This window comes from Chamaea fasciata, unplaced genomic scaffold, assembly GCF_029207755.1.
Source record: "Chamaea fasciata isolate MVZ Bird 193981 ecotype frontalis unplaced genomic scaffold, bChaFas1.0.hap1 SCAF_9, whole genome shotgun sequence".
Lineage (NCBI taxonomy): Eukaryota > Metazoa > Chordata > Aves > Passeriformes > Sylviidae > Chamaea > Chamaea fasciata.
Window position 1 is genome coordinate 15,990,276 of NW_027094094.1, and position 26,705 is coordinate 16,016,980.

The window sequence follows — 26,705 nt, forward strand, 5'->3', positions numbered from 1 at the left end:
AATAAAAACTGAAAGATGGCTCTGTTATTTTTCTCAGATTCATGAATCAACTTCTAATACTCTACTTGCTTGTGTAGCTTTTAGTCTCAGTTTTGATAACCATCTTTCACATGGTTATGTTGATTTTGAGTATTGCACTTCAAGAACAATTCAGACGAATATGAATGTCATAGAAGTCCTTCAGATTTCTGATCGAATTCATGGAAGAACCAGGCTTATCCAGTCTAGAAAAAAAACAGGAAAAATGACAAAATTTCATACAGAGGAAAGAAAAATAAGTCTTCCAATGCTCAATGAGAAGAGTAATGTGTTCAAAAGTGCAACAGAAAAGGATAGTCTTTCTGGTGGTTGGAGCAGATGAGCAGTGAAACACATTGCTTACAGAGGCTGTAAAATCTCCACCACTGGAGATTTATGGGGACACTTACATAACTACCTAAACCATCCCTGACAGGCGAGGCTGCCTTGGCTCAGGGACATCAGCCACTGATTTCACACAGTGCCTTGAAGCCCTGTTTTTAATGGCACAGAAAGACCTGTGAGAAAAAAAGACATGATAAGATTTAAATAAAAAAGCCACAATGGTTCTTCTGCACTGACTCTTCATCTTCTTCAATGAAATAACACTACATGCTAAATTAGTTGCTACTGCATCAGAAGTCATTAAAACAGTTTAATCTCATGTTTCTCAACAAGAAATTTACTGGTGTTCCTCTGGCAGTATGAATTTCTAGTCTAAGCAGACATAGAATATCACAGAATACTGCCTCAAATCAATATTTGCACTCGCGCATCACTATCCTGCTGAAAAACAAGATAAATTACACAAGCACAAGTTGATGTCACTTAATTCCTGATTATTGAGAAGTGCATCATTCCCACATTGTTTTAGCAAAGAGCACCACGGTGTCTGATTCTTTGGTATTTGGGGCTCCCCTGCATAAGGTGCTCCAGGAGGAAGATTCAGAAGGCTGGTGTCCTGAGTGGGAGCTGGCCAAGCCAGCCAGTGAGAAACATGACTGCTCTAGAGGAGTCACAGATGTAAATTCCCTTCTAACATTGTCAATGTCAAATGAATCTCTTGCAAAAAAAAAAGCAGACTTCAAACAGGACACGTATCAACAAAGTGAGACCCCCTCACACCCAGACCCCCTTCAGACCTGGAACAGAGCTCCCCACCAGCAGTCAGGGACAGATACTCATTTGGTGGTCTCTATGACCAGCTAAAATCTTCAATATTTTATACTGAATTAATAGTTCCAAAAAGATAGACCAAGACAAGGTGCTTCAACATATCCTGTAAGAAAGAAGCCTGGGACCTATCATGGTGATATCCAGCTGGCTTCTTGATGGAAGTGGAACTAGGTTTAATTTCCCTCATCAATTCAAAACTGGTGAATGTGCACACTGTGCCAGTGAAAGTGACACTTTTATCCATGTAACAGGCCTGACAGGGTCAGTACTATCTCATGCACCTAGACAGAAAACTCTGCAGCCTAATTAAGGCGTACATGCTTTCCAGACTCAGGTTATGGGAAGCTCCAAGTCACATCTTATCAGTCATCTCAAATGGCCACTGATAATGAAAACCATAAACAGTGTGGGAAATAACATGAGTAGCATTACATTAGGGAAGCCAGAAGGATTTAGAGCAGAATTTAAAGCGCTATTTGAACTTTGATTGCTTTTGCAAGATTGATTTTTCTGTTTCTCCAGCCCTAGCTCAATGCTAGCTAAGGAGAAGCCTGACAATACAGACAGATGTTCCCTGCAGCAGACAGGCGCTGTAGACCTTACTTCAGAAATATGTAGCTTTTAAAAGTAAAGCTGCTATCCCAACTGGGAGCTGAAAAACCCCTGCTGCTCCCAACAAGCTACTCTTCTAAGATGAAACATCAGGGGAAGAAAAAGGACAATTCTCATTAAACTTCACGAATAAGAGCATTCACTAATCACTGGGTTCTTGACTGGGAGAGGAAACAATGGTACCTGTGATCTCTGCACAGTGTACAACCCAGCAGACCAGTGTGTTCAGGGAACGTCTGACTACATCTCCTGACCCTGAGAGGCTGGTGACAAGTTTTGTTTGTTTCAGGCATTCACCAGAGCTTTTGTTTTGATGTCTCCATACCAAAGCTCATTAGCAGGAATGTAACTTCATGCACACCTGAGAGTTAAGCAAAGGTCCAGTGGCACTTTAACATCTGACTCTGCAAAAACTCACTCAGGGTCTCAGTTCCTCGGTAAGAGTGTTCTACCAGATCCTGCATTGTCCAAACAAACCACTCTGATACTTTATATTCACTGTTCAACTCCCTAAATCCATGGGCTAGATGTGTAAGTGCAATACAGTTTCTAAAACTGTTAAGAAACAACGTCATTTAGTTATAAGAGTTTAGATGGAGCTGAGTCACTCTGGTGAAGTATGGTTAACATACAGCAAACGTGACCACCCAGGGGAAGTCTATGTTACGTGGATTCTGATTTTAATTTGCACTTGGTTCAGAGACAAATCCCTTCCTTACTGCAAGCCACAATGCTGATGTTGGCAAAACTTCTGGTGGTCTTGAGGACTAAAAGCTGACCCAGCTTTTATTAGAAAGCACATCTGACAGTATCATTGGCAGCTCTGCTTTTGGCTGAGGCCTTGGTCAGTAATGCTGCTGCTACAGCTTGAAACTACAGTGCCACTGGCACTTTTCCCAGGAAGCATGCCAGCTTCTGATGGGTACTGACCACAGCAAAATGAGACTTCCCAGAAGAAACAGGGACTTGCTCATGTCCCAGAAGAAACAGGAATTAGTTTTTGACATGATGACATAAGTGAAGCATCTAACTATTTTCAGTGGATACAGGAATGTGTGAGATTGCTACTATATGTAAACAAACAAATGCATTTGTATTTGCACTACAAGTTTAAAACTGTCCTTCACACATTGATGTAAGCGCTTCAGCTCACTGATATGAAAGTATAAAACGGGTCAGCAGTTAGAAAACTTCCAAAAAAACAAAATAAATCAAAACAGACTTGTATTTGAAACATACCTTACAATGGTATAACATCTTCTAAGCACAGGATTCATAGTATCTATAAGCAGAACAGCTGCAGTGTGATATGTAAGAGCAGAAATGAAAATAGAAAGCTAACCTTTGTTGAAACTTACGATAAAGATCTTATTGTGCAGACACAAGTCATCTACAAGCTGGCAACCTCTCTTGTGAAGACGAAGAGACAACATTTTAATTAAAAGAATTTACATCACTTAGCAAACATGAAATGTGCAATACATCTGTTACAGAAGTAGGTGCTATTTACCCAGTGTGATACAGGTGCACAAAAATACGCCCAAAGACTTAAACCACCAATCTACATGTAAGAATATGCATAAATAAGGCAAAAACCTTTACTAGATCATGTCCAAATGGAACAAGAACTCCAATCTCCCAGAGTCACCTACCCAAGTGGTCCCTCTCTCTGGGAATATTTCTTAATGCTCAAGATATAAATAAGTTGATCGATCCCCATCTGTCACGACAGTTCATGGTTTCCAGGGGAACAATCTGAAAAGCAGAGCTTGACTAATGGTATCAGGTAACGCAGCCCTTATCTGAAACAGAGAAGGCCAAACCTTGGGCTTTCATTAGTGATGAAGAAAACACCCATAAAAAAAGAAACAAGATTTTTCCCTGCTAGGTTAGGCAAACCAGCTTCACAGAGGTCTCTGCAGCTTTCATTTAACTTAGAGCAATGAAATCCGAGCTGACTCCAAGTTTGACTCTAAGCATAAAAGCAAACATAGGTTGAAAAAATTATATAGGTTAAGCAATCATAACAGGTTTCCAGGCATTCTGCTAATCACTTCCTTGTCATGACCACGTGGTGCACATACCACACACAGCATCCACCTATTACAGTAAAGCCGGAGTAGCTCTATGGAGGTTACAACTCCTCTCTTCCTCAGATTTTATGTTGTGATGGTTGCTATGATTAGACCTACCCAACAGCAAATACAGCTTTTGTACTTCACGGGAGGGAAAAGAAAGTTACTCCTTTAGATAATGGATCCAATGGACCCATAAGTAATCAGACTATTTTTGCTCCTGCAAAGAGCCCCCATTTGTTTGATCAAATCTGATGGAAACAAGCATGTTTCTTCACACCTCTGCTGTCCCCAGGCACAGGATTTTGTACACAGGTCAGTGTGAAGTTCACTCACTAACAGCATACTAAAAGCAGCATTTTACTTTGGTTCTCCTGAGCAAACAACAGGCTTATGTCAAGTAAGGTTCTCACTCACACCTAAGGACCAAAGCTAAAGGTGATCCTTTCTAAAGAAGATCAAAGATCTACCCAGACACTTCCACACATCATCTCATTTTCAAACCTTCTTCTCCTCTGGCACTCCTTTCCTCCCTGACTAAAAGTATCTTAATTTCTTCAATAATGCAGCTTTGTATGTTTCACTCCCTGTTTCCTTTCCCCCATTCTGTTTCAAATATGTTTACTTTTACCCTGAATTGACAGGGCCGGTTTCTAGTTTAACTTTCCACTAATATCAAAGGGGCTAAAGATTTTCTTCATAATAAAATTTTCATTTATCTGTGCTACCATTTCCAGCTGCTCCACCTCCACTTCCCCTGTCCTCTTAATGCCTCCCAAGTTTTCACACAGGTACAACCACACTATTAACAATAGCTCTTTTCCAAATCCCTGCCATAATTTAGAGCTGACCACACCACTGCTACTACCAGCTGTCCAGAGCTTTGGGGCTAGCCTGTCAGCTTGTAAAAAGTCCCAGACCTGTGAGGTTGTGGCAACTGGAAGATGTTGCTGTATTTCAAGATTCACTAATAAATTTAAAAAATCAGTTCATAGCAAAGTCAACATAATTGTGGCTAGATATGCCAAGAGTTGATCATAAATACTAATACTAATAAAAATCAGTAGGTCTATTAAATTTACTGATTTTTTTTTTGTAATATGGGAGCAGATTTTTTTTCTCCCATCAAATAATGTAGAATAAAGTATCTATACCAAGACACTTGCAGTCACTTGTGTTGCTTGCTGAAAAAAGCCCCAATTTCTGCAAGTTTTCTTATTGTCTTCACTTGAGTTCATAGCCCATCCCACCTAACAGCAATTGTGCCCACATGTCATACAGTCATCAGTCAGCAGGAGTAGGCAGGAGCATATCGTCCACCTGTTTAGGCTGCCCTGCAAACTCCTTGTTTGATGAGACTGCATAGATAGTTAGAACCCCTTATAGTTCAGGAGAAAACATGCTAATTGAAACAAATGCAAATTCTGCACAGGCAAAGACGTGGGAAGCAGACCTGGAAAGATGTCACTCTTGTCATCCCTCATTAGGAGATTGCCCCTTCAAAGAACCGAGTTTCTGGAATCCCCACTAATCTGGAATCCCCGCTAATGCCGTTGCATAAATGGTTGATGGCAGGGTCACTGCAGAAGCACTGCCTGTCACCTGCTCCCCGTGGCACACGGAATAACTCTCACCTAATCAAAAGGTGTAGGTCCACACACTGAGCCTGTAAGTGCACCCTTGAGCGCGTGCACTGGCACTCAGCCAAATGAATTCACCCAGAGCTGTCTAAAGTTATACAACTGTTTACATACTGTATGAAAACATTTTATCTTCTTTTATGAGACATTATCTGCCTTCTGTGACAATTTACATGCTTTACTCCCAGCCTATTTCTAAATCCTCCGGAGTGAAGAGCCTAAGGGGAAAGCCCTACTTTTGTTTACAATCTGAGCAACTGCTTCTAGTAATTGAAGTTCAGAGAATATAAGGTATTTTCTAGGTTTGTCTTAGTTTAAGAGGCTTCTCCAGCAAGAACTCCTAACACAGGTAAGATCCTAGATCAATTTCATAAACAAGTCCCCAAAATCATGTCAGTGACACTTCTCCACAGTTAGGACAAGCAATGCACAGGTCTGCTGTTTCCAAATGCCACTGTCAATACAGGAGGAAATAAGTAAATTCCTCTTTCTTTTTTTTTTTACCCTAGGTTAGTGTGGTCATCCCAGGCTCAGAGCGGTGCGGCAGCCATCCATGTTTCTAAGCTATGCACGCCCCATTGGATGGGAGCAGGCTGCGGTGGCCGCCCAGAGTCACTGGCACCCAGGGGCCTGCCTGGAGAGCCCAGCACACCAGGGCTGGCACTCGATGAGGTGGCTGGGCCTGGGTGCCTGGGCATGGAGATGCCAGCATGACCCACACCCTGCGCAGGGAGGTGTGGGGCAGCCCCTCATTGCCCACGCACCGCGGCCTCGCCTTTGTGTGAGCTCCACCGTGTTTACTCTCCCACTTCCTTGTTCCACTCCAGTGCGAGGGCCATAAACCGCCTGACTGGCACGGCTGAGCCCTGGGTAGCAGGGGCAGGAGGAAGAGGAGGGAGGGGGATGGCGGTCATCCCCTGGCTCTGTGCTGGGAGGGCACCCCAGGTGCCACCGTGGTGGTTGGGAGCGCAGCCCGTCCCCTAGGGCTGGTGCCACCATCCACGGTGGGTCTCTCATGCCCACTGGCCACCCTCATGCCGGTGTCCAGGGGCACACCAGGAGGGAACAGGACCTATTTCCCCTTCTTCTCGGACTTCAGGGGCCACAATGTGACGGCCCTGCGCATCGGCGAGTCATCTGCCCTGGCCTTCGTCTTCCTGCTGTCGTTGGCGGGAAACATCTGGGGCATCTGCCTGCTGGTGAGGCGGCACCGCCGGCTCTGCGCCGCCAACTGCCTCGTCCTCAACCTCTTCTGCGCCGACCTGCTCTTCATCACCGCCATGCCCTTCATCGCCGTCGTGCGCTGGACCGAGTCCTGGGTGCTGGGCAACGTCGTGTGCCACCTGCTCTTCTATGTGGTGAGCCTGAGCGGCGCGGTGATCATCCTCTCCCTGTCGGCCGTCAGCCTGGAGCGCTTCGTCAGCATCGCCCGCCTGCGCCACGCCGCCTTCCGCCGCCGCAAGGTGCTGGCCGCCGCCTTGCTCTTCATCTGGGGCTTCGCCGCCCTCGCCACCCTCCCGCTCTGCTGCTTCTTCACCGTGGTGCGGCTGCCCGACCCCGCCGGCCAGGTGAGGGCGAGCGCCGGGCGCGCCCGCGACAGCCGGGCCGGGCCGGGCCGGGCCGGGGGCGCCGGGACCGACGGTGGAGGAGGCTCGTCCGCCTCTGCCACGCGGGACAGCGGGCAGCGAGGAGCTCGCTTGCAGGGCGGGCAGCGCTCTGCGTGCCGGGCAGGTGCGATGCTGTGCCCGGGGGAGCGGCCGGAGCTCCTCCCGGCCGCCCCGCCGGCCCGCTCTCCCCGCCGGCCCGCTCTCCCGGCGGACCGTCCCGTCCCGTTCGATGGGAAACGCGCATCGGCTGGGATTCTCTTTGCGTTCCTCAGTGCGGCTCAGAGATCCCCTTTTCGGCTCACTTCCCCTTACCGAGGGGTCAGAGTCTTGGGAGAGTTGCCCTGCACCCGCAGCCCCCTCTGTACAAAATGGCACAGATTTATCTGCCTAATATTTTGAAACGCATACGAAAGTACACCCAACTGACACTTGAATAAATGATTAAGTTTAGGGTCTGTAAGTTTCAATTTTAAAGTTGCCATTACCATTTGATATGAAATTAATGGGAGTATTCCTGTTGTGGAATAGGCATACATATCTATTTGTAATTGCACGGGCTTTTAAAACCATCAAGTAATAGATTACTTGACTGCTTTGTTTAAGTAGAAAGTTTTCGCAGTCTTTCTTTAGTCTTTGTTCGGCTGTTTTTTTTTTTCCCATAAGCATAGAGGGAAATAAAGACAATGCTGTACTGAAAAGAAAGATACAATATTACTTTTCTTCTTCATTTTTTGTAAATAGGACATTCAAATTTGCACCCTGGATTGGCCCAACACTGCAGGAGAAACAGTCTGGGATACGAGCTTTGCCATTGTTTTCTTTCTGATACCAGGATTCATCATTGTCATCAGTTACTCCAAAATCTTACAGGTATGTTTTTCCTTTAAATTTTGTTGTAAAACAGAGGGAAGTAAACAGTAACTCACTAGGCATCAGCATATTGTCATGAATACAAATGTAAAATACATGTAAAGGGAACAAACATCCTTTGTTCCATAAATTATGTGGTATAAAATAAAGCATTTCAACCCACACATAACAGCCTATACATTTCAATTAAGAGAATGCTTCAACAGCACATTACCAGAGGTCCAACACATGGCTTGTCTTTTTATCTATTATTATTAGCAAATACTATATTATCTAATATAGTATTAAATACACTTCTTCATATATGTGCTGTTCATATTTAAAGACTGTCAATCTCCAAAATGCTGAAAGAGTCAAGCATTTGAAAGAACAGAGAAATAGGTTTTGCTTTCCTTGAGCCTAAACTCCAGTCATAAGGGATTTGTTAGAAGGCAGAGAAAGGCAGGAATAGAAAAAAACCCATCCATTTTTTGATCTGCTGGCTTTCTGCATTTGTCTTTAGTACACAGATCTCATTAGATTATACTTAGTCCTCCACAATTTCAGATATTGTAAACAATACCTGTAAATTAAACCCTCCACTTCCACTTTCTTTCTAAGTGGATGATGTTTAACATATATGCTGAAATATAAACCGAGCCACATAGCACCCCAGAGTCTTAATCTATAGTCTAGAAAGCATTATATTAGCATCTAAATTCCTTTTAACCAGAGTGAGAAAGATCTAGAAATCTTCAAACCAAGCACTTCAAACTAGTCACTGCAATCCCTAGTTTTTAGCAACCATCCATAAGATCCTTGATTCCTTTATTGGGCAATTGAACTTCTCATAATATGTATAAGAAAGTTATAGGTTTTGGAAAGGAACCTCAACATACATAGTTATTGAGTATAACTAATGAAATGCTGAGCACCCAGGGGCTGTGGATGCACGTGCCAGAGCTGGATGTAGGTGTAAAATGAACCTAGCACTTAGAATCTGGTCTCTACACATCCTTGCCTATTGATCAAACTTAAACTTGTAGTAAAAGTCATAAGCCTGTAGTTTCTGTACTGTCTATTAGCTTGCTATAACCTTGAAGTAAATGCATTAGGTGAACCTCTTTTAGTGAAGTAATGCACTTGCAACCACATACTGCTGTAGGCAAAGAGTGTAGAGTAACTCAGTGGAGAGCGTGGGTTCTTTGAAAGAACTGCAAAATACTGCAGGCCAAAGAATGCCACAGTTCTTGGTCAGAGGCCAGGACAGGAATGATGTTTGTCTTGTCCATACAGACTCCGGATTACAGGAAAATTTATAAAACACAATGGCACATAAGGAGCTAGAAACCAAAAGCAGTGTTTGGAATACTGGATTACAAGACATCTCCGTGCTGCTCTGCTCCTGTTTCTTTTCTAACTTGCTAACAGAGATGCTAAAATACATTACCACTTCTCCTGAAATGAAGAAGGCTTGAGGCCCATAGCAGAATATAATTGAACCTTCTCTCTCTCCAGGAAGCAACCAGAACTGAACTGGGAATGTCTCAATCCCTGAGTCATTCCCAAGAGCAGACTCACTCACTTTGTGGGAATGCTCCATTATGCCAGTGCACATATAGCATGATTCTCAACATTGCTGGAAGCTGTGCCAAGCATTTCTGTATTCATGTTACAACATTGGTGGTGATGGTGATGAGGAAGAGGAGGAGAATGGGGATGATTAGGACTGACTACAAATACAAGACCTGAATTTTTTAAACAAATATACACTACTACAAATATGTACTTCACAATTTACTCTGAAACTGAGTATTATTTTTACAAGACACTTCCCAGAACCCTTGCAAAAATTATAGATTAGAAGCCATGATTTGTAATTTATTTGGTTTTTCACTGTTCTGCCTCTCAGGCAAGATTTTGTCAGAGGCTAGAGCTAGGGAATATGTCTGTGTTATGGAAGTTACAAGCTTATACATGTCTGACTTATAAGTTCCTGTTTGTTCAAGTATGGTCCAGATGCCCAGGATAGGCATCTATACTGGGCAGACCAAAAAGGGATCCACAACATACCACTGCCACCCCATTTCTCTTGAACATTGTCTTAAGATGCAGTTGTGTATTATTTACCGCAGTCCTGGTGATTCTTGCATTCTTATTTCTAGGCTGTGCAACTCCTGCGGGGAAGGCAGAAGATCTTTATATGGGACATATAAAAATGTAACTGATGAGGACATTCTGTAGCAGTTTTGGACAGTGCAGACTAAGAAGTGCACACAGCCTGGTTTTCCTGCTTTTGTATTAGAAGTGGATATTAGTCCTTTGCATTTTGTGAAACCTTCATTCTTACTAAGACAGGTTAGGTGCTCTCTGAGAACAACTCTCAGTTTGGACTCTTTGGAGGAGTTAACCTAGTTTCTAGATTCCAGATGGTACAGCAGATCATCAAGCCAAAATAGTTTTACATGCTCAGGACATCAGAATTCTCTGCTCCTTTTAAATCAGGGAAGCAGGGAAGCTAGTGACACTGTCCCCTTCTCAGCCTCAGAAGCTGCTAAGAAACCTATTTTTGGTTCACAGGTTTTAATTTATACATTCTATTGAAATACTTAGAAGATGTTAAGATTCTTAATGAGTATTTATCTCTGTGACAAATTCAAAAAAATGCCAACAGAATGACAAATTACTCTATCTCTCTAAACGTTTTCATCGTTACCTGTGCCAGGAAGTTAAAAAGTGTTGCTAGTATTAGTGTTATCCTTCCTGTAGTTTCTGTTAAAGGGAAAAGTGGCAGGAGGAGTCTTACCTTTTGACTTTCCTACGTAGACAGCTAATTGATCAAGACATTTGAAAACACACCTTCTTTATGCATGCAGGGGATAAAGTGGCATCTCAGTTATTTAGCACAAATCTTTGTTTGCTAGATATTTCAGTTTTATTTTATTTGCACCAGATGTATGATTGTAAAGAAATTCATTGTGCCATGCCAACTTCAGGGAAGCCAGGGATGTAGAGCAGGGGATTTAGAGTTTTCTGCAAGTCACTGGGTTCAATCTTTTACCTAATGACAGGTGATGCACACCCATGAATACTAGGTTTCCAAGCTACCTATTGTCCAGTTTATTACATCAGAGAGTACTTTTACAAGACAATAATTTTTATAGTAACTCTAAGGATCTGTAAGATTACATGTTAGTTCATAGAAAGCAATTGTGATTACTGTCTGAAAAGCTAAGTGCAACACAAAAACAATGTACAATCTGATTCACATTTAAAATAATTTATTGTGATAAATTCATTCTCCTTCTAATACCTACCTTATAATATCAGCATGGCCGTAAGAGAATTGGATCACATTCCTTCTTGCGCATCAACAGGGTTGTTATGTTCCTGTTTGCATTTGTGAAAAAAATTGATGGGTTTCTTTAGATAGAACAAATGAGATCATAATGTGAATTTAATGGGGTTTTATGAGTAATTATGACTGTTTTATGCTGAAAAGTATTTGTGACTGGTAGAGAGCCATGAAAAGAACAACTGCTTTGAATACTGAGATGAGTTCACAGCTGAGAGGAAAAAGAATTGCTAGCGAAGTGAGAACATTTGAAATGGAACCATTGACAAAAAGTACAAATGAATTCTGCAATGTGGTTTTTGTAGTCACTTTTCAAAAGAAAACATCATGTGCGAAGATTTACTTTTTCACTTACAGAAATGTGTTTCAGTGAAAGTTACTTTCTTCTCTTTTACTGCAGATTGCAAAAGCATCAAGAAGAAGTTTAAATGCTGGTTTAGCCTACTCAGAACATCATCAGATTCGTGTCTCCCAGCAAGACTACAAACTATTCCGAGCCCTTTTTCTGTTGATGACCTCTTTCTTCGTTATGTGGAGCCCAATAATAGTAATTATTTTTTTAATTTTAGTTCAGAACTTCAAAAAAGATTTAAATATTTTGCCATCAGTTTTCTTCTGGATAGTGCTATTCACTTTTGCCAACTCTGCCGTCAATCCAATTCTGTACAATGTTGCCCATTTCAGACGTATATGTCAGGAAATTCTTCTCTGTTGTACAGGCAACCCTGAAAAGCATGCGGCAAATACAGAAACCACTGCAAGAAGAAGTAACCCTGAACAGCCACATTTGTCTTTCATTACCAGATAATTATTTAAAGTCTGAGCTGTGTCACACTTTGGATTTTGTCTGTGCTATCCCAGGTCACATAGGTCATTATGTTATAGTATTACATGCCAGGGGATGAGGAAAAAAAGCTAAATATGTATTTAAATTCCTGCAGATAAAATTCTCTTGACTTCATTGCTTTGCCTCAATCAGGTTTGGACATTTAATCCAATGGATTGAATTCTCTTCTTATGCTGAAATAAATAGAAATATGGCAGAGAACTTGGTGAATGTAAAATAGTTGAATAAAGTACTTTAAACTTTCTAGTGAAAATATTCATCCTCAGAAAGTATCTTCTTTTTTAAAATCCAGTTTTTAAAGGGAACTTGGTTAAACAGTTCAATAACTGACTGCCTGAACATAGGTTTGAGCAGGTTAACTGAAACAAGGTAATGAACATGTGTTATCAAGTAAATGACCAGTTTGATTGCACCTCAAATTAAAAATATGGACTTAATACATGTGAATTTATATAAATATATAGAATAAATAGAAGAATAAAATAGGGTAAAAAAGAAGAATAAATAAATAAATCGTTAATTGTCATGTGGAAAATAATTCTTTTTAAAAGATGCATATTTTTAATGTCTTCACTAGTCATATAATAAAGTTAGTGACATATAGGGTCACTGAAATCCCTTTCTCTTTTCTAAATGATTTCCAGCATTTTGTAGAGAAAATATAATGTTCTATTTGACAAGAAAATACATATACTTGGAGGTTTATGATAAGTACTCTTTTAGTCAGAAATTAAACCCACTAAAAAAAAGCTAGATTGAATTCTTAGTTTTCACCATGTGTCACCAGCTCAAAATAGTGCACTAAGGTAACAGGCTAGTAATGAAACCAATGTCTGCGTATGTACAGATTTGCATACAAATTGCATCCCCTGTAATCCAAGTTTATTAAAATGTTTCATTGGTTTATTAGCAAGGCGAGCTACACAGCTCAGATAAATATATTGAAAATCTAAATGAAGCCATTTAAAGCGTTTTCCAGAGAACACATGATCAATGTGTTAGCTTTACATTCGTGGTGCTGTTGCATGGTTTCTTTCCACAGGGTTGGATCTCCTTAAGAGCAAAATCCTGAAACACACAAAAACCACAGCTGTGTTTGTCAAACACTCTAGACAAAATTTAACTGCACAAATTTTCACCAAATTTAAAATACATACATATCGAATTTCTTTAAAATGCTCTTGAGTCCAGCAGTCTGTTACTCATAATAATAATGCCATTGCCTTACTCTGCAGTTTATAAATCCAAGGAATTTTCAACTCAGAACAAAACAGGAATTCATCCAATCTCTTACACCTCTCCTGAGCATTTTAATACTTTTGCAGATCAGTGATAAAAGAGTCTATGCTTTAACATGCTTCTAGTTATTTGCCTAAAAATAATTAATTTAAGAATGTCTTTCAACAAAGTAAGAATCTCCTGACCCACAAAATTTTTAATGGCAATAGTAAATTAGCAGAAGGAATATACCATTCTTTATTTCACAATTTTTGCTTCTAGCAAATGCCAACAGCAGATGCAGGTTTCAACTCTACTGACATGATACTGTATTTAACAAGTACTCTTACTTAATAGTGACACTGACATTTACACAGCTTGAAGTTTCTTGAGCTATTACTCTGAGAGACTATGTGTATCATATTTTTAGCTATATTTGAGAAGGAGCTGCCATCCTAAATGCAGTGTAAGTTAGAAAAAAACCTTTCATTTCCTAGGCTTCTCTTTTGCTTTGAACAGCCAGTACTGATATTTTAATTTTTTTTTTTAAGTCAAGGTAAGTTTTGTACGTCTGTTAGTTGAGGGGGCGCACACACACATGCACATACACACACACACACAGAGTCTTAATTAGCTTCAAGACTTAGGCAGAGTATGCACAATTAGCAACAGATACCAGCCTATTCTTGCAGCATTTACTAACATCAGTTAGAATTTTATCACAGTAACAATTGGAGGCAGGTTAGTTTTGGTAATAATTCTTATTAGAATTAGCTCTTAATAGCAGAGTTAAAACTAAAGTAGTAAGGCTTCCAATCCACACATAAGGAATTATGCAGATTTTATAAGAGTTTCTGATATGAAGCTTCCAATAATTTTTTTTTTTTTTTTCAGTTTAGCTCACAATCGTTCCCTCAGTCCCAAATGTGCTTGCTTTGCAGGAACTTTGGCTTAATGATACTGGAGAATTCAGAATCAACTAATGATAGGACCTGATCAATAAAGGGGAAAATGGAAATTTCTGGCTTTAATTGATACTTTGGTGCTGGGCTTATAAACTCTGGCATAATCCTTAATAAAAAAGTACCCAGGCTCCTATTTTTCATTTGCAAACTATGGAACTCACAGAGTCATATCAGACACTGCACTCAACACCTAACATCTGAGTATAAATTAGGATAGCAAACGAAGAAGAGTGTGACTTGGTAGATTAGATATTTGATATCTGTAACAAACTAGAGGAAGCATGATCAACTTTTAAATTATCTTAGATTTAATAGAATATCCCTAAACATCTGATTATTTGGCTTTCTCATTTTCAGAAATTTTTTATTCTTGCTGGACTTCATTTGAAAAGCAGGGAATGCAGGATTCAAAACAGAAAAGTATCATCAATTTATATAATGACACCATTTCTATCCTATCATTTATGCAATCATACAAATCATTCACAGAAGGTGATTCCATTTGTATTTATGATGTCTCTTATTCTTGACTGTTTTAAGTCTCAACTGAGTTATGTTGTCTACAAATTCTCATTCAAGACAATTTTTTTTTCATTGTTGTCAGACACTTTTCCCGGGTCACTGATCAGTACTGTAAACACCACCTCCTTTAGCAGAGTAGGTGGCACCCTGTTCTTCAAGGCACCCTGTTATCAGCATCCTACTTTACAACACAGCAATGTATTACTCTGTGTTTATGGGTCAGATGAACAGATAATAGAGCCACAACAGCTGACTTTGCTCCTCTGTTCTGACTTCCTTTATAAGACGCAAAAGTTCCTTCAGTCAATCCCAGTTTGTTCTAGTATGTCATTGAGAAAAGCCTTTAATCTTGATTTACAGATTTCAGTGATGAAGAACGTACAACAGCTCTTGGTAAACTGTTCCAAAGGTTAATAACCTTTGGAGTTAAACAAATGGCTGTTTATTTCTGCTCTGAATGTGTCCAGTTTAAAGTTCCATCCATTTAAATTTATTATTTCTGTGTTTGCAAGTCCTTTTCTATGCAATTCCTATTGCTTGTGTGGATAAGCCCAAACTTTTCTCAGGTCAGCCTTTAGCCTCTTCCTAATGAGAAAAGATTTCAATCTTTGAAGCACTCACTAGAGGACCCAAAGTTTGATTTTACAAACTTTCAATCATTTTCTCTGCTCTTCTTTGAAACAATTCATCCTCAGTACTTTTTCCTGTTATGCTTGTCACCAAATGTGACATAGCAATTAGACCTACGCCAAGCACAGCAATCTCATGTGAGTCTTGGTTTACACATCCAAGAATTGTATTAACTCTTTTGCTCATATCATTACATTGGGAGTTCCCATTCAGCTGATTTACCAGTCAAGTCTTTCATAGATAGCATGTTCCAGGATGTGAGGAGTGGGAAGGGAGTAGGGAGAGGTACTACTATTTTATTTGTTCTAAATATTTTGATTTTTCTCCTTCACTCTTTTACAATTCCCCACTGTGTGTGTAATTCTTATCAGTAAGTACATTATGTTTTCTTATAGATTATTGCCATTTGGCCTTTTGTAGTATACTTGAGCATAAGTGAGCTAATTCCCTGTGTTCTAAGCTCAGCCTGACTGTGTGACTCAAGATAGTATCATGCTTCCAGTATGAGGGCTATGTCCCTCTTCCACAGCTTTTTTGTGAAAGAGTTGGCATGAGGGCTTGTGAGAAAGGGTCTTCTATAAGGTATCCTTTCCAAGACTTCTATTTTCCTTAAAAGCCTTTCTGTAGAATTTCTCAAGAAAGTATTTGAACAAAGGCAAAGGGACCTGATAAAAGCTGCCCAGTTACTTTTTACCGTAGCTATGAAATTTATCCTTACCATGTTTACTCACACTACCTTGATTTAATTGTTTTACAACTTCCTCTAATTACTGTTTCAGCTGATCTGATATGCTGCATGATAATCTATGCACCTCAGCTCTCCTTCAGATAAAGGATGTAAAAGTTGGAAATAACTTACTACGAGCTCCAGTTTTCAAAAGACAATGTTTTAGCTACTACGTAAAAGACTTTATGCATTTGGTACCTAATGAGCAAGAGAATCCCAGTGCTTCAGCCCTTAAATTCTGAAATTAAGTTTTTCAGAAAAAAAAACATTCTCACCATTATGAGCGATAACTCTGTATTTTCTGTCCAAACAGAGGTCTATCTGCCTTTGTCTGACAATTTTCAGTGCATCTGGAGGCAATCCCTTGGGGTCCCGGGAGAACACAAAGGAGTAGCTATCAGCACAAGTGCCATCTGCATTTAGTTGGCGGCAGGAGTAATGAAGAGCATATGTATCGTAATCTGTGTCCACTACCCAGTGATCATCATCTGGAAGGAACCAGAGCAAAGAAGGAAGTGTTAGAGACACCAGTGAAATCTAGCAAATCAGAAAAGATTGCTGCCATAACCAAAGAAAATGCTAAGATGAAGATGGGTACAAATTATAACAGGTTGGCTTTTCATTTATTCCTGTTTCCAGTAATTAATCTCATTTTTATTTATTAAAAGAAAATAAAGACGGACATGCTAGGCCTGCTCAAGACGACTCAAACCCATAAATGTTTTCCTACCAGTGATGTTACTTAGACTGCATTTTTAAGGAAAGAGATTATCATGCAGTTTACATGTGTATTAGAAATGTATTTGCCACAAGTTCTGCCATAAACCCTCTTCTTAAAACACAGTTCCTACTTCAGAGGATTCTTAACTATTTAGCTGTGTAACCTGACAAAAACCTGGTCCCACAGACACTTCTGTTCTAACAGAAGTGAGGTTGTTTCAGTGTTTGTAGTAAAACCTGACATATTTGCCCCTTCCTCTCCCAGAGCAGAAGATTCTCCTTTGCAGTACATCTGCACTGGTGAAGGCAACACTGTTGTTTTCCCCTTCTCTCCTGTGGGGGGATACCAGACCTTTTAGAAGGGTAGAATTTGGGGTCAGCCAGCAACCTGAAGAACCCATGACTCAGCAGCATATTGTGAGGAGACCTGGGAGCTATTAAAGACAAATTGGCATCCAAAACATTTTTTGCAACTGTGTCTTTGCGTGGAATGGAGCTCTTGTCAGTTCCAAATTCTACCTACTTCTCTTGGAAACAATCCCAGGAAATGTCTTAAGCTAAAGAGTGTCTGCATCTCTACTTGGCGCAAGGAACTGATTTTGCATAGGGTGTGAGAGATGACATAAAAATATGAATATATCAATATATACATATGATCATACTTGTCTCTTAAAACACATAAATCTTTAGATTTGAAGACACAAGGCCAAACAAAATAACATTTTCTAAATCTTCTTCCCTTCTTGGCCAGCTTTGACATCAGGCTTCAGAGAGATCAGAAGCATCTGGTGACTGAGTTCTGAAGTAAAACAAGTCTTAAAATACTTCATCTGCCTTTCATTTCTTTCCAAACAGTGGCTTTCAATTATATTGTTGGGTAACAAACAAAAGAAATACAAAGATATACAAAGGCCAGGTCTTCTTCACTTGTTTAAAGAAAGCTAACCATCTGTCCCATATAAAATGTCATATCTCCCATATACCTTGTTCACATTAAGCCTTGCAGTATGATAGTTATTATGTCTTTTAAGTGTGTTTAAGAAATTCAACTGTACTTTTTCCTTCTCCAGCATAGACATAAAACATAGCTAGTCTTCCAAGTAGTTCTGCATCTTCTATAGTTAAGTACTCACTTCCTTTCTGCAGAAAAGAGGCAACACCCCAGTATTTCATCTTGAACTTGGCAGGATCCTCTGTGTCAGTGAAAGAGCCGATCATGTCAGCACAGACATCCCAGTTACTGTAGCCAGAGACAAAGGAAATATCACATTCCAATCTAAGAGCACAGGCTCAGTGTGACTAATGCAGAGATAGCAGTTAGGATTGGAGCAGTAGCTTAGCAAAATGGAACAAGAGTAGAATGACAAACAGCTTACTTGAAGAGTCTGACTCTGCCCTTTGCAGTGGCAGTCATTTGTCCATTCTCATCTACGGTGAACTGGGCTACCACATTGTCCTGCAGAAACAGCCCCTCAGGATCTTTTTTTGCCGTAGCATACCAGGTGCCACTGTACTGCAAGGGAATAAGAAAGGCTGCAGTTAGACCTACAACAATGGAAATGTTACAACCTGACAGTACAGAATAGGGGAGGTCACAGAGGGAAGAGCATGCAGATCTTTAACACCATGCCTCAAAGATGTACCTAAGAAACAAATCTAGCCGTTTCAACAGCATAAACCCATCAATACATCCTAGTGCAGTCATAATTTCTGGAAATACTGACTTTTTTTGGTAATCTTATCTGTATCTGCAACTGTCCAGGATAAGGAAAACAGAATTTAGTGGGAAAAGGAATAACAACTGGCAGATCTTGACTGATCTATGTATATTTTTTCCTTGCAATGGAAGGAATAATGTCTGAAAACACCAGAGTATTAATTTTTCATAGAAACAACCAAGTCAGTACACTCCTTCTGCTTATAACCTACGGTTTGAAATCAGTCTGCTAAAACTCAGTTGCTGCAGTATTCCTTTACCAGGTGCATCAGAATCCAGCATCTGTGGAGGCGTGGACATCACACACTTTAGCTGTTTCTCAGTATTACAGTCTGTGACTTTGAAATGTGACCACACTGGTGCTACTGAATGCCAAATTTTGTATCCTGGAAAGAGCTATGCAAGACATCACAGATCCAGGAGAGAAAAGAAGATTTACCCTGGTCTTGTCGAAGTTCTCCTTGACTTTGAAGCTGCTTACTCGGCAGTCCCGCTCTGCAGTGCTGCTACTCAGCAAGGCCAGTGACAGCAGCAGCAGCCAGGGCAGAGCTCTCTCTGTGTGGGCCATCCTGTCCCTGCAGCAAACAGAGAATAGCATCAGTCACACAAGTGCAGCGAGGCGGGCTGCCCTCATAGGTCTCCAGGGTGTCATGCAGCTTTCCCCGATGCATGTGCAGGCAAGGCACCTGGTTGTCCCCAGCCCACAACAGCAGGGTGCCTTACAGACAGTGCCGGTCTCTGGAGCCACTCGAGAGCCCAAGTGTTCTGGTGGTGCCCAGACAGGGGCTGCTTTATGTACTCCTGGGGCTTTCGCAACCTGCTGAGCCACAGAGCCTGCGCTGGAGAGGGCAGCAGGGAGGCGGGCTGATGGACGCTGCGGGCTGGGGCCCCTTCATAACAGCCTCTTGCGTAACACCCGTGGGCTCAGGTGGTCTTTGACCCTGATCTGCAGCCAAGCAGGCGCTAGGAACAAATGCCTCTCTTTGCTTTTCCCAACCCAAAAGCAGAGCTCACGCCTGGGGGAAGGGGCGTGCACATGTGTGGGGAGAACAAACGGAACGAGAGGCATCCCACCTTTGCATGGGGGAGAGTGAACTGCCCCCACCTCCCCTGTGATTTTACACACTTCAGTCCAAAATCCATCTTACCCAATATGCTCGGCCCAGTTACAAGGTGCAGACTTGTTTCCTCCACCTCGTCCCCGAAGTCCTTTCCTCTTTTATCCTGATAAACAGTGGCAAACATAATACTTGCAAGTTTCTGCTCATGTTTCTGAAAGCCTGGTCATGCCAGAACCTCTTCTGGTCCTCATGACTGGTTGCCTCTTGCTTCCAAAAGGCTCTCTTGGGTACTAAATCATCTCCTGAGCAGCTCCCAGCAACAGGAACGAGGGCCCTGCAGATCCTCAGGGTGGTAAAAGAGCCCTTTTATGTAGTAGCAGGACTTAAGTGTGGCCTACAAATACCCAAGTGCATGTGCACACCACATGTGGCCATTTTGACATCTGATTAATTTTAAATCAGATATTCCATAATTTCTATTCTGGTTTTGGCAAGCTGTTTTCAGTTATATAAACCATAATTTTCTCCCATCCAGGCAAGTTTTGCTGGCTCTCAGTCAATATTTGTTCTCTAGTTTCAACATCTTTAGGTAGCATTAGACAAAATCTGTTAATTATTTTCTAGGCATGTAACCAGAGCAGGATAGAAATGATTGCTACCAAGAGAACTAATTCACCTACTTTTTTCACCTCCCATTTTTGTTAGAGAATAAAGTCAGAAGCCTTTTATTTGAAAGGCCGGTATTTATTACTTTAAAAATCAAGTAAAAATATAATATAAATATGATGGAGATACCAATGTAGTATAAAAAAATACCTCAATAGTGACCAATGTACAGCTTTAACCGATTTCTTCAGCATGGCCTTTCCCAGAAGTTTACTTAATATACCTTTCATACATTCATAAAACTATTAGACTTCTTACTGTTGCTGTCCTTTACAATCTCTTCTCATATATAATGCAAACAACCTGATTGATTTATCCTCCTTTTCTGCTGCATGTTGGAGGCCTTTTGCACAGTATGTTCTATTCTTTTTCTCAAACATCTATTGCTCAGGGCTGTTCCATGTTTTCCTTTGATTTCCTGGATAACATCAGACACTAAAAATTCCACTATATTTAACATTAGGCTTCTATTCATAGTAAAGAACATATTTAAACAGGAAACTAGAAGGGTGTATTAATTGTCCTGATACTTTCAGTGGTAGCTTTGCAATAAGTCAATTTTTAAGCTGAGATTTTCAAATTTGCCAATTCCTACAAAGATTGAAGAGAAAAAGTAAACTCTATTCTTCTGGTGACTTTCAGAATCTTGCTCTAGTCTGGAAATGGTGATACCAGTAATACATGTACATTTTTATAAAACCTTTACAAAACACACAATGGTCTTAAAATATGAATTCATCACATGAACAAAACCAAAATCAACATGATTTGTCTCACATGTTCAGTGTCTCACATGACTGATAGCAATATACCAGGTTATAGCTTAATTCATAAGCTTTGAATCTATTACTTTATTTAATACCAAAGAAAACAATTATTTTGTTGTCTGCCAATTTCTGAAATATTATCATTTCTCCTAAGTTTGTCCTGTTCAAAAATCTGCATGCTGCTTTATATTACCAGACACATTCTTGCAGGATCAAATCTATTCCTATAAAGTTTTTTCAATAGCATAATTGTGTATGATGTTTTCAAAGGAGTCTGCAGTCACTCATCCACATAAGTGAAAACCTGCTCAGATTTGACCACCTCTGAAAATCTAGGTCAGTGTTCCTGTTATACATACTGCTGCTGTCAGAAGATTTCCAGACAGGAAATGAAACCAGGTATCAATGAAATAAAAATTTACTTCTGTTAACAAGTTTTAATAAGATCACTTCCAAATGCGTGTAAGAGATATTACAGTCTCCTAAATTATTCTGATGTAATAAATCTAAATCAGAAACATGTAATTTTGTATAAGCCATAGTGCAGCATTTCTTTAATTCTGTATCTCTGCAATATGTGGCGACTAATATCTGGTGAAGGTGCCTGACAGACTTAGTAATTATAACTTCCACTCATTCAGGTCCTCAAGTCTGGGATCTCTACAAACTCTAGACAATGTCCAAGGAAACTCTTCCGTTGATGTGTTATCACTGGGAATTTGGGGCAGTGCAGCTACAGTGAAATCACACCAGTATTTCCCAGTCAGATTTCAACAAGACCAAAAGAGAAGCTGGGCAAGTCAGAATGACATGAAGGTTACACAGGGAGTTGGGCTCTCTGCCTCCTCCTCTTTAACTGTCCTCCAATACTGCCTACCGGACACACGGCTGACATTGATGAAGTCCTTTCAGAGTTACAGAAGAATCACTTCCTTGGTTCAGTGGGACAAGGCTTTTAGGCAAAAAGTCTGCTCTGTTGTTGGTTCTATCTAGATCAGAGTGTGTTGAGGGAGGAATGGAAGGTTTCTGGCAGATGAGCATCACTATGGCAATTCAAGGGTGAATTCTTTCTCAGCCCTAAGAGATACAGCAGCGCCAGCAGAACTGTGTAAACTCATAAACAGTGTAAACTTTACCTCAGTTAAATGTCATTTGGATTGATTAGGCTCTGGGTTTGCTTGAGAAATGATGTCAGTGAGCGAGCCTCATCCAGATCTAGATGTTCACATTGCAGATTTATACTTCTCCTGCAAATGGAAAGGAACTTGGGCCAGGATTTCAATTGAATCTGAGAGGAATATGCATAGATTCAAGTCAATCATGTCCAAGGATTTCTAGGTTCTGGGAAAGCTTAGACAAGTGTATTTAAGAGAATTATTAAAATATTGATAAATTATTTAAATATTGATAAGTTTCATACATGACTTCTGATACCTGAGGCTAGCAGTGTAATATGAATATTACAGACATTTTTTTAAAAGTCACTATGTATTTTTTTGGAACTAGATTTAATGAAAGCGAAAGAAGGTCTTCTACCTTTGAATTTTGCCAAGAGGACAGAACAGGGGCTGACTTCTGGCAGTGATTCTGTGACTGAATTATTTTCTACAATAGCATGTAAAATTCTGCAATATTCTCCATTAGTTATAGCAAGGAAAAATATGGAAGGAAATGGCTGGAAAAAAAACTTCTATTGAGGAATTATTTTATCTTTATTATGACTTAAAAAAAGAGAAGAAACTAGTTAAATTACTATTTTAAACATTTTTAACACATTCAACTTTCAAGCTTTACATATTAAAAGAACTAAAATTTTACTTTTGTTCACAAGAATAAGTCGAGATCTTAGGAGAAAGTTGATTCAAAAACTACTAGTAGGAAATGGATCATCCATTTCCAGCCAGACTACACATAGATTGAAAGACTTTTTGCTGTCTTCTCTTGATTGTTTATTTATAGAATGCCATTCACAAACATGGGTATCCATTAAACTCTCAGAGGCAGATTTGCAGGCAAATGAATGACCACTGTGTGCACAGAGCAGGGGATGCAAGTGTAGCCACTGCCCTGGGAAACCAGACTTACATCAACAACAAAAGGCATGAGCTGAGCCAAGGAGCTCTGTGTACTTTGTAAGGGACAACAGTGTACGCTGTCGCCATCACAGCTGTTCCTCTTGGTGGCAGTCTGAGTACAGAGGTCAAGGACAGAACGGAATAGAAAAGATTGCTCTTTGCTCCAGGCCAGCTTGTGTACTACCTGTTTTTGTAATTTAATGACGTGACATTTTGTTTAGGGAGTAAATTTACACTGAACTCTTTACAAACAGTATTTACTAACAAAACTTGTTTGAAATGGTACCTCTATTTTCTTTTGCAAGTCTTTCTGAGGACCGTAATTCTGGATTGAATTTTTTTCTGGGTATATTACTAAAATGGAAACGATTTGAAACAAAGATCTAAAGTTCTCCAACAGGCTGGCCAGCCAGGTGAGAAGAGCTCTAAATTATAAATGATGGAAAACACGGACATGATGAAGTGAGTTCAGCAACGAACCGCAAAGATCACAAAGCAATAGGAGAATCTGACAGAAATAGAGCCTGAGAGACCTGGGACTCTTCAGCCCAAAAAGGTTTCAGGGGATCTTAACAACATACATACCTGACAGGAGGGCATGAAGAAGACAGTCAGACCCTTCTCAGCAGTGTTGAATAACATTCTCAACAGTAAAAACTTGTCAAGTAACCTAAGATCACCAGGGAGTAAATGTGAGAATGGCTGACATTAAAAGGCTGCTGCCTTTGCCTTAGTCTGTGTACTAAAATTCATGCCAGGCTATGAAGAAATCCATGCTTTTGGTCAAAGCTGCAGTGCATCTGGCAACCCAGGTAAACCCCTTCACACTAGACTGGCCATTTACTTCAGGAAATCTCTCCCAGAGTCTGTAATCTCTGTTGATTACTAATGTTGTGACCCCCAGAGCTAATAATTGCTAGTTTTAAGAGAACATAAACATTTGCAGCTCTATGGAAAAAGCAGTTAACTTACTATCTTCAGTGTTCATGTTTTGAAGATTTTTTTGGTAAGAAAAGGGTTAGAGAATTATTGTAAAAGAAACATAAAATTAAGGATGTTTATAAGGGTTCCCAGAAGATACCAAGTCAGTGACACCAAAACATTTCAGTGCCAAAACCTGGCAGACCCTAATCTGGCTGTGTTATGGTCGCATAGTACCCGTTGTAAAAACCTACGGAATCCACTCTCACAACCCATCCATTTAGGAAAAAAGCCAAACAGTTCTGAATATTTATTTCTTGGATTATACATATGAATCTCCAATGTCCAGACAGTGACCACGATATTAACCACATCAAAAGTAATGCAACTGAAATAAGCACGTTTGACCTGTGTTTTTTCAGAAAATCTTAACTGAATAAACCACATTGACTGCTATCAGGACGGGCAGAGATGTTCAGATACAAACACTGAGCTGAACTGGGAAACCTTATAAATGCCTTTGGCATTTACGTGCTGCTTGAATCTATTTAAATAGCCATGTCTGTCAGTTATCCTTCTTAGGAGTTTCCATGTATCACAAGGGCTCAGGAATGGTGTACTACTAAGAACTACTCCATAAATAGTTTGATTTCTGTAGGTACTATGAACGTCAAAGGCAAACGACATCATATGTATTAAAATCACAGAGCACACATACTTCCTAGAGTCTCTGAAATTAAATTAAGTTTAAATACAAATGTGAATTAGTTTTAATCAAGATAAAATGTTTAATAAAGATAAAAGGAGAATAAAAGAGATAGAACAGAAATAAATGCTGTATTCCAGCAGAGAAACTTTAAAATTGATTATAACATTTCAAAAAGAACTTCTATTGGTTTCTGATATTTCTTTCCATGTTATTTCACACTTGACAGCACAAGAGTGCAATTTTAAGAGTAAATCTAAATTATGGAAAATGCAATAAGAATTTCTTTATAGTATGAGAATGATTATGGACAACCCAGCTACATCTGAAATATCTTATTACAAAGAAAATGTAATTAGGTACAGTAGTACCTAATTTAAAAATTATCTTTATTTGTTATCTCGAAGTACAAATTTTGTAGTTTATCCTTTGCAAAAACAGATCAGCATGAGGGAGATTTGGTGAAAGCATGATAAGCATTTTAGTTATCTTCCACATGGAAAAAGATTATAATAAAATGATAGTAAATTTGTTAGTTTACAAAAATGTAAATCCCCAACATCCCTGCTCCCAAAGAAAATGGCATCGCTTGTTCAGGTTGCCTGTAGTCACTTATTCTCCCTCCAGAGAGTGACATGACACTCTGTTTCACTGAATTACTGTGATCAAAATATAATAAATTGATGTTTAAACTGATTTATCACATGTGATAAAGATGAATGTGTAAGTCTTACATAGAAGTTAATTTTTTAGAATGTTTTAGCTGGGCATGAGATAGATCCTCTATAGGTGCCTTCTCCTTCAGAGAACTTACTATGTGGAATGTTCCAAGGTCAGTAAAAAATATGACTGAACACTTAATTCAAAAAAGTGTCACTATTCCTTCATGTGATTTCATTGAGGGTCTTCAACATCCTCTTCTTTTAAAGCACAGAATGAAAAGTAATGAGCTAGAAATTAGGAAGGTGACAAGCAATAATTTAACTCTATGTAGTTACATATAAAACTCTTTTCAAGTGTCTACTGCTTTTATATGTATTGATTAAATATTGAAACTACTAATATTGAAATTGAGTAAGAATAAATGTGCCTTTCTTCTGCTATTTTCTTGTAAAGTCTGTGTGTGTGTTTACAATGGTGGGAACACTCTGCTGTGCTGCCACAAGTTCCTATCACTGAGTCACCTGTCAAGGAGATGCTGTAAACTCACATACCCACCAGGGAGGGGCCTGTCCCCCAGGCTACTGGGGGCAGCAGCCCATTCAAAGAAAAGGAGCCAGGCCAAAATGTGTTTGTAATGTGCTGGTTTTCATTTACCTTTTAAAATCTGTAGATCATCTTCAGTCTGGCAAAAATCAGTGCCATACATAATGTTTCATATCATGGTCAGAGGGAAAAGTAATGTTAGGTGTCATTGAGCATCTATCAGTGACCTGTTCTTTGTGCTCGAGAGCATCTGTGTCAGTTGCCCGTGTTGATTCTTTGAGATCTGTGTCAGTTGCCCGTGTTGATTCTTTGAGATCTGTTGATAAAAACAAATGTGGACACACTGTGGCTTCTGGCAGACAGATGATGCTATTGAATTTGGCAATACTCTTTTCAAATTAAGAATGGACAAAGGGCGTATGTTTTATTTTCATACACCAAGAATCTCTCATTGCTTTTAATCTAGGTACTTGCCATAAACAGAAGTAATATTAACTGTATTGCAGTCCTCATACTGTGCTTGAATTCAGATCAGTTTCAATGAACACAGATCATTTACTGTCATAGTTGGCATTTAGATTCAGCCTGCTCACTCTTGTAGCTTTGGAATGCTTGCTCCTCAAAT

At 39.9% G+C, this 26,705-nt stretch overlaps 2 protein-coding genes across 3 annotated transcripts; one reads left to right on the top strand and one right to left on the bottom strand.

The window, feature by feature from the left end:
• Window positions 1-6,540: 6,540 nt before the first annotated feature.
• On the top strand, window positions 6,541-12,745 carry FFAR4 (free fatty acid receptor 4). The gene is made up of 3 exons (XM_066191203.1): window positions 6,541-7,089; window positions 7,870-7,998; window positions 11,733-12,745. Exons 1-3 carry the CDS (start codon window positions 6,556-6,558, stop codon window positions 12,138-12,140), a joined length of 1,071 nt encoding a protein of 356 aa, XP_066047300.1. The 5' UTR covers window positions 6,541-6,555; the 3' UTR covers window positions 12,141-12,745.
• A 299-nt stretch (window positions 12,746-13,044) lies between these two features.
• On the bottom strand, window positions 13,045-19,490 carry RBP4 (retinol binding protein 4). 2 transcript variants are annotated; one of them, XM_066191201.1, is made up of 6 exons: window positions 19,402-19,490; window positions 19,118-19,253; window positions 18,338-18,474; window positions 18,095-18,201; window positions 16,517-16,729; window positions 13,045-13,247 (listed from the first exon to the last, which is right to left on the bottom strand). In XM_066191201.1, exons 2-6 carry the CDS (start codon window positions 19,244-19,246, stop codon window positions 13,234-13,236), a joined length of 600 nt encoding a protein of 199 aa, XP_066047298.1. In that variant the 5' UTR covers window positions 19,247-19,253; window positions 19,402-19,490; the 3' UTR covers window positions 13,045-13,233. The 2 variants fall into 2 exon arrangements, with proteins under 2 accessions (XP_066047298.1, XP_066047299.1); XM_066191202.1 differs by having other exon boundaries at window positions 19,365-19,416.
• Window positions 19,491-26,705: the final 7,215 nt, after the last annotated feature.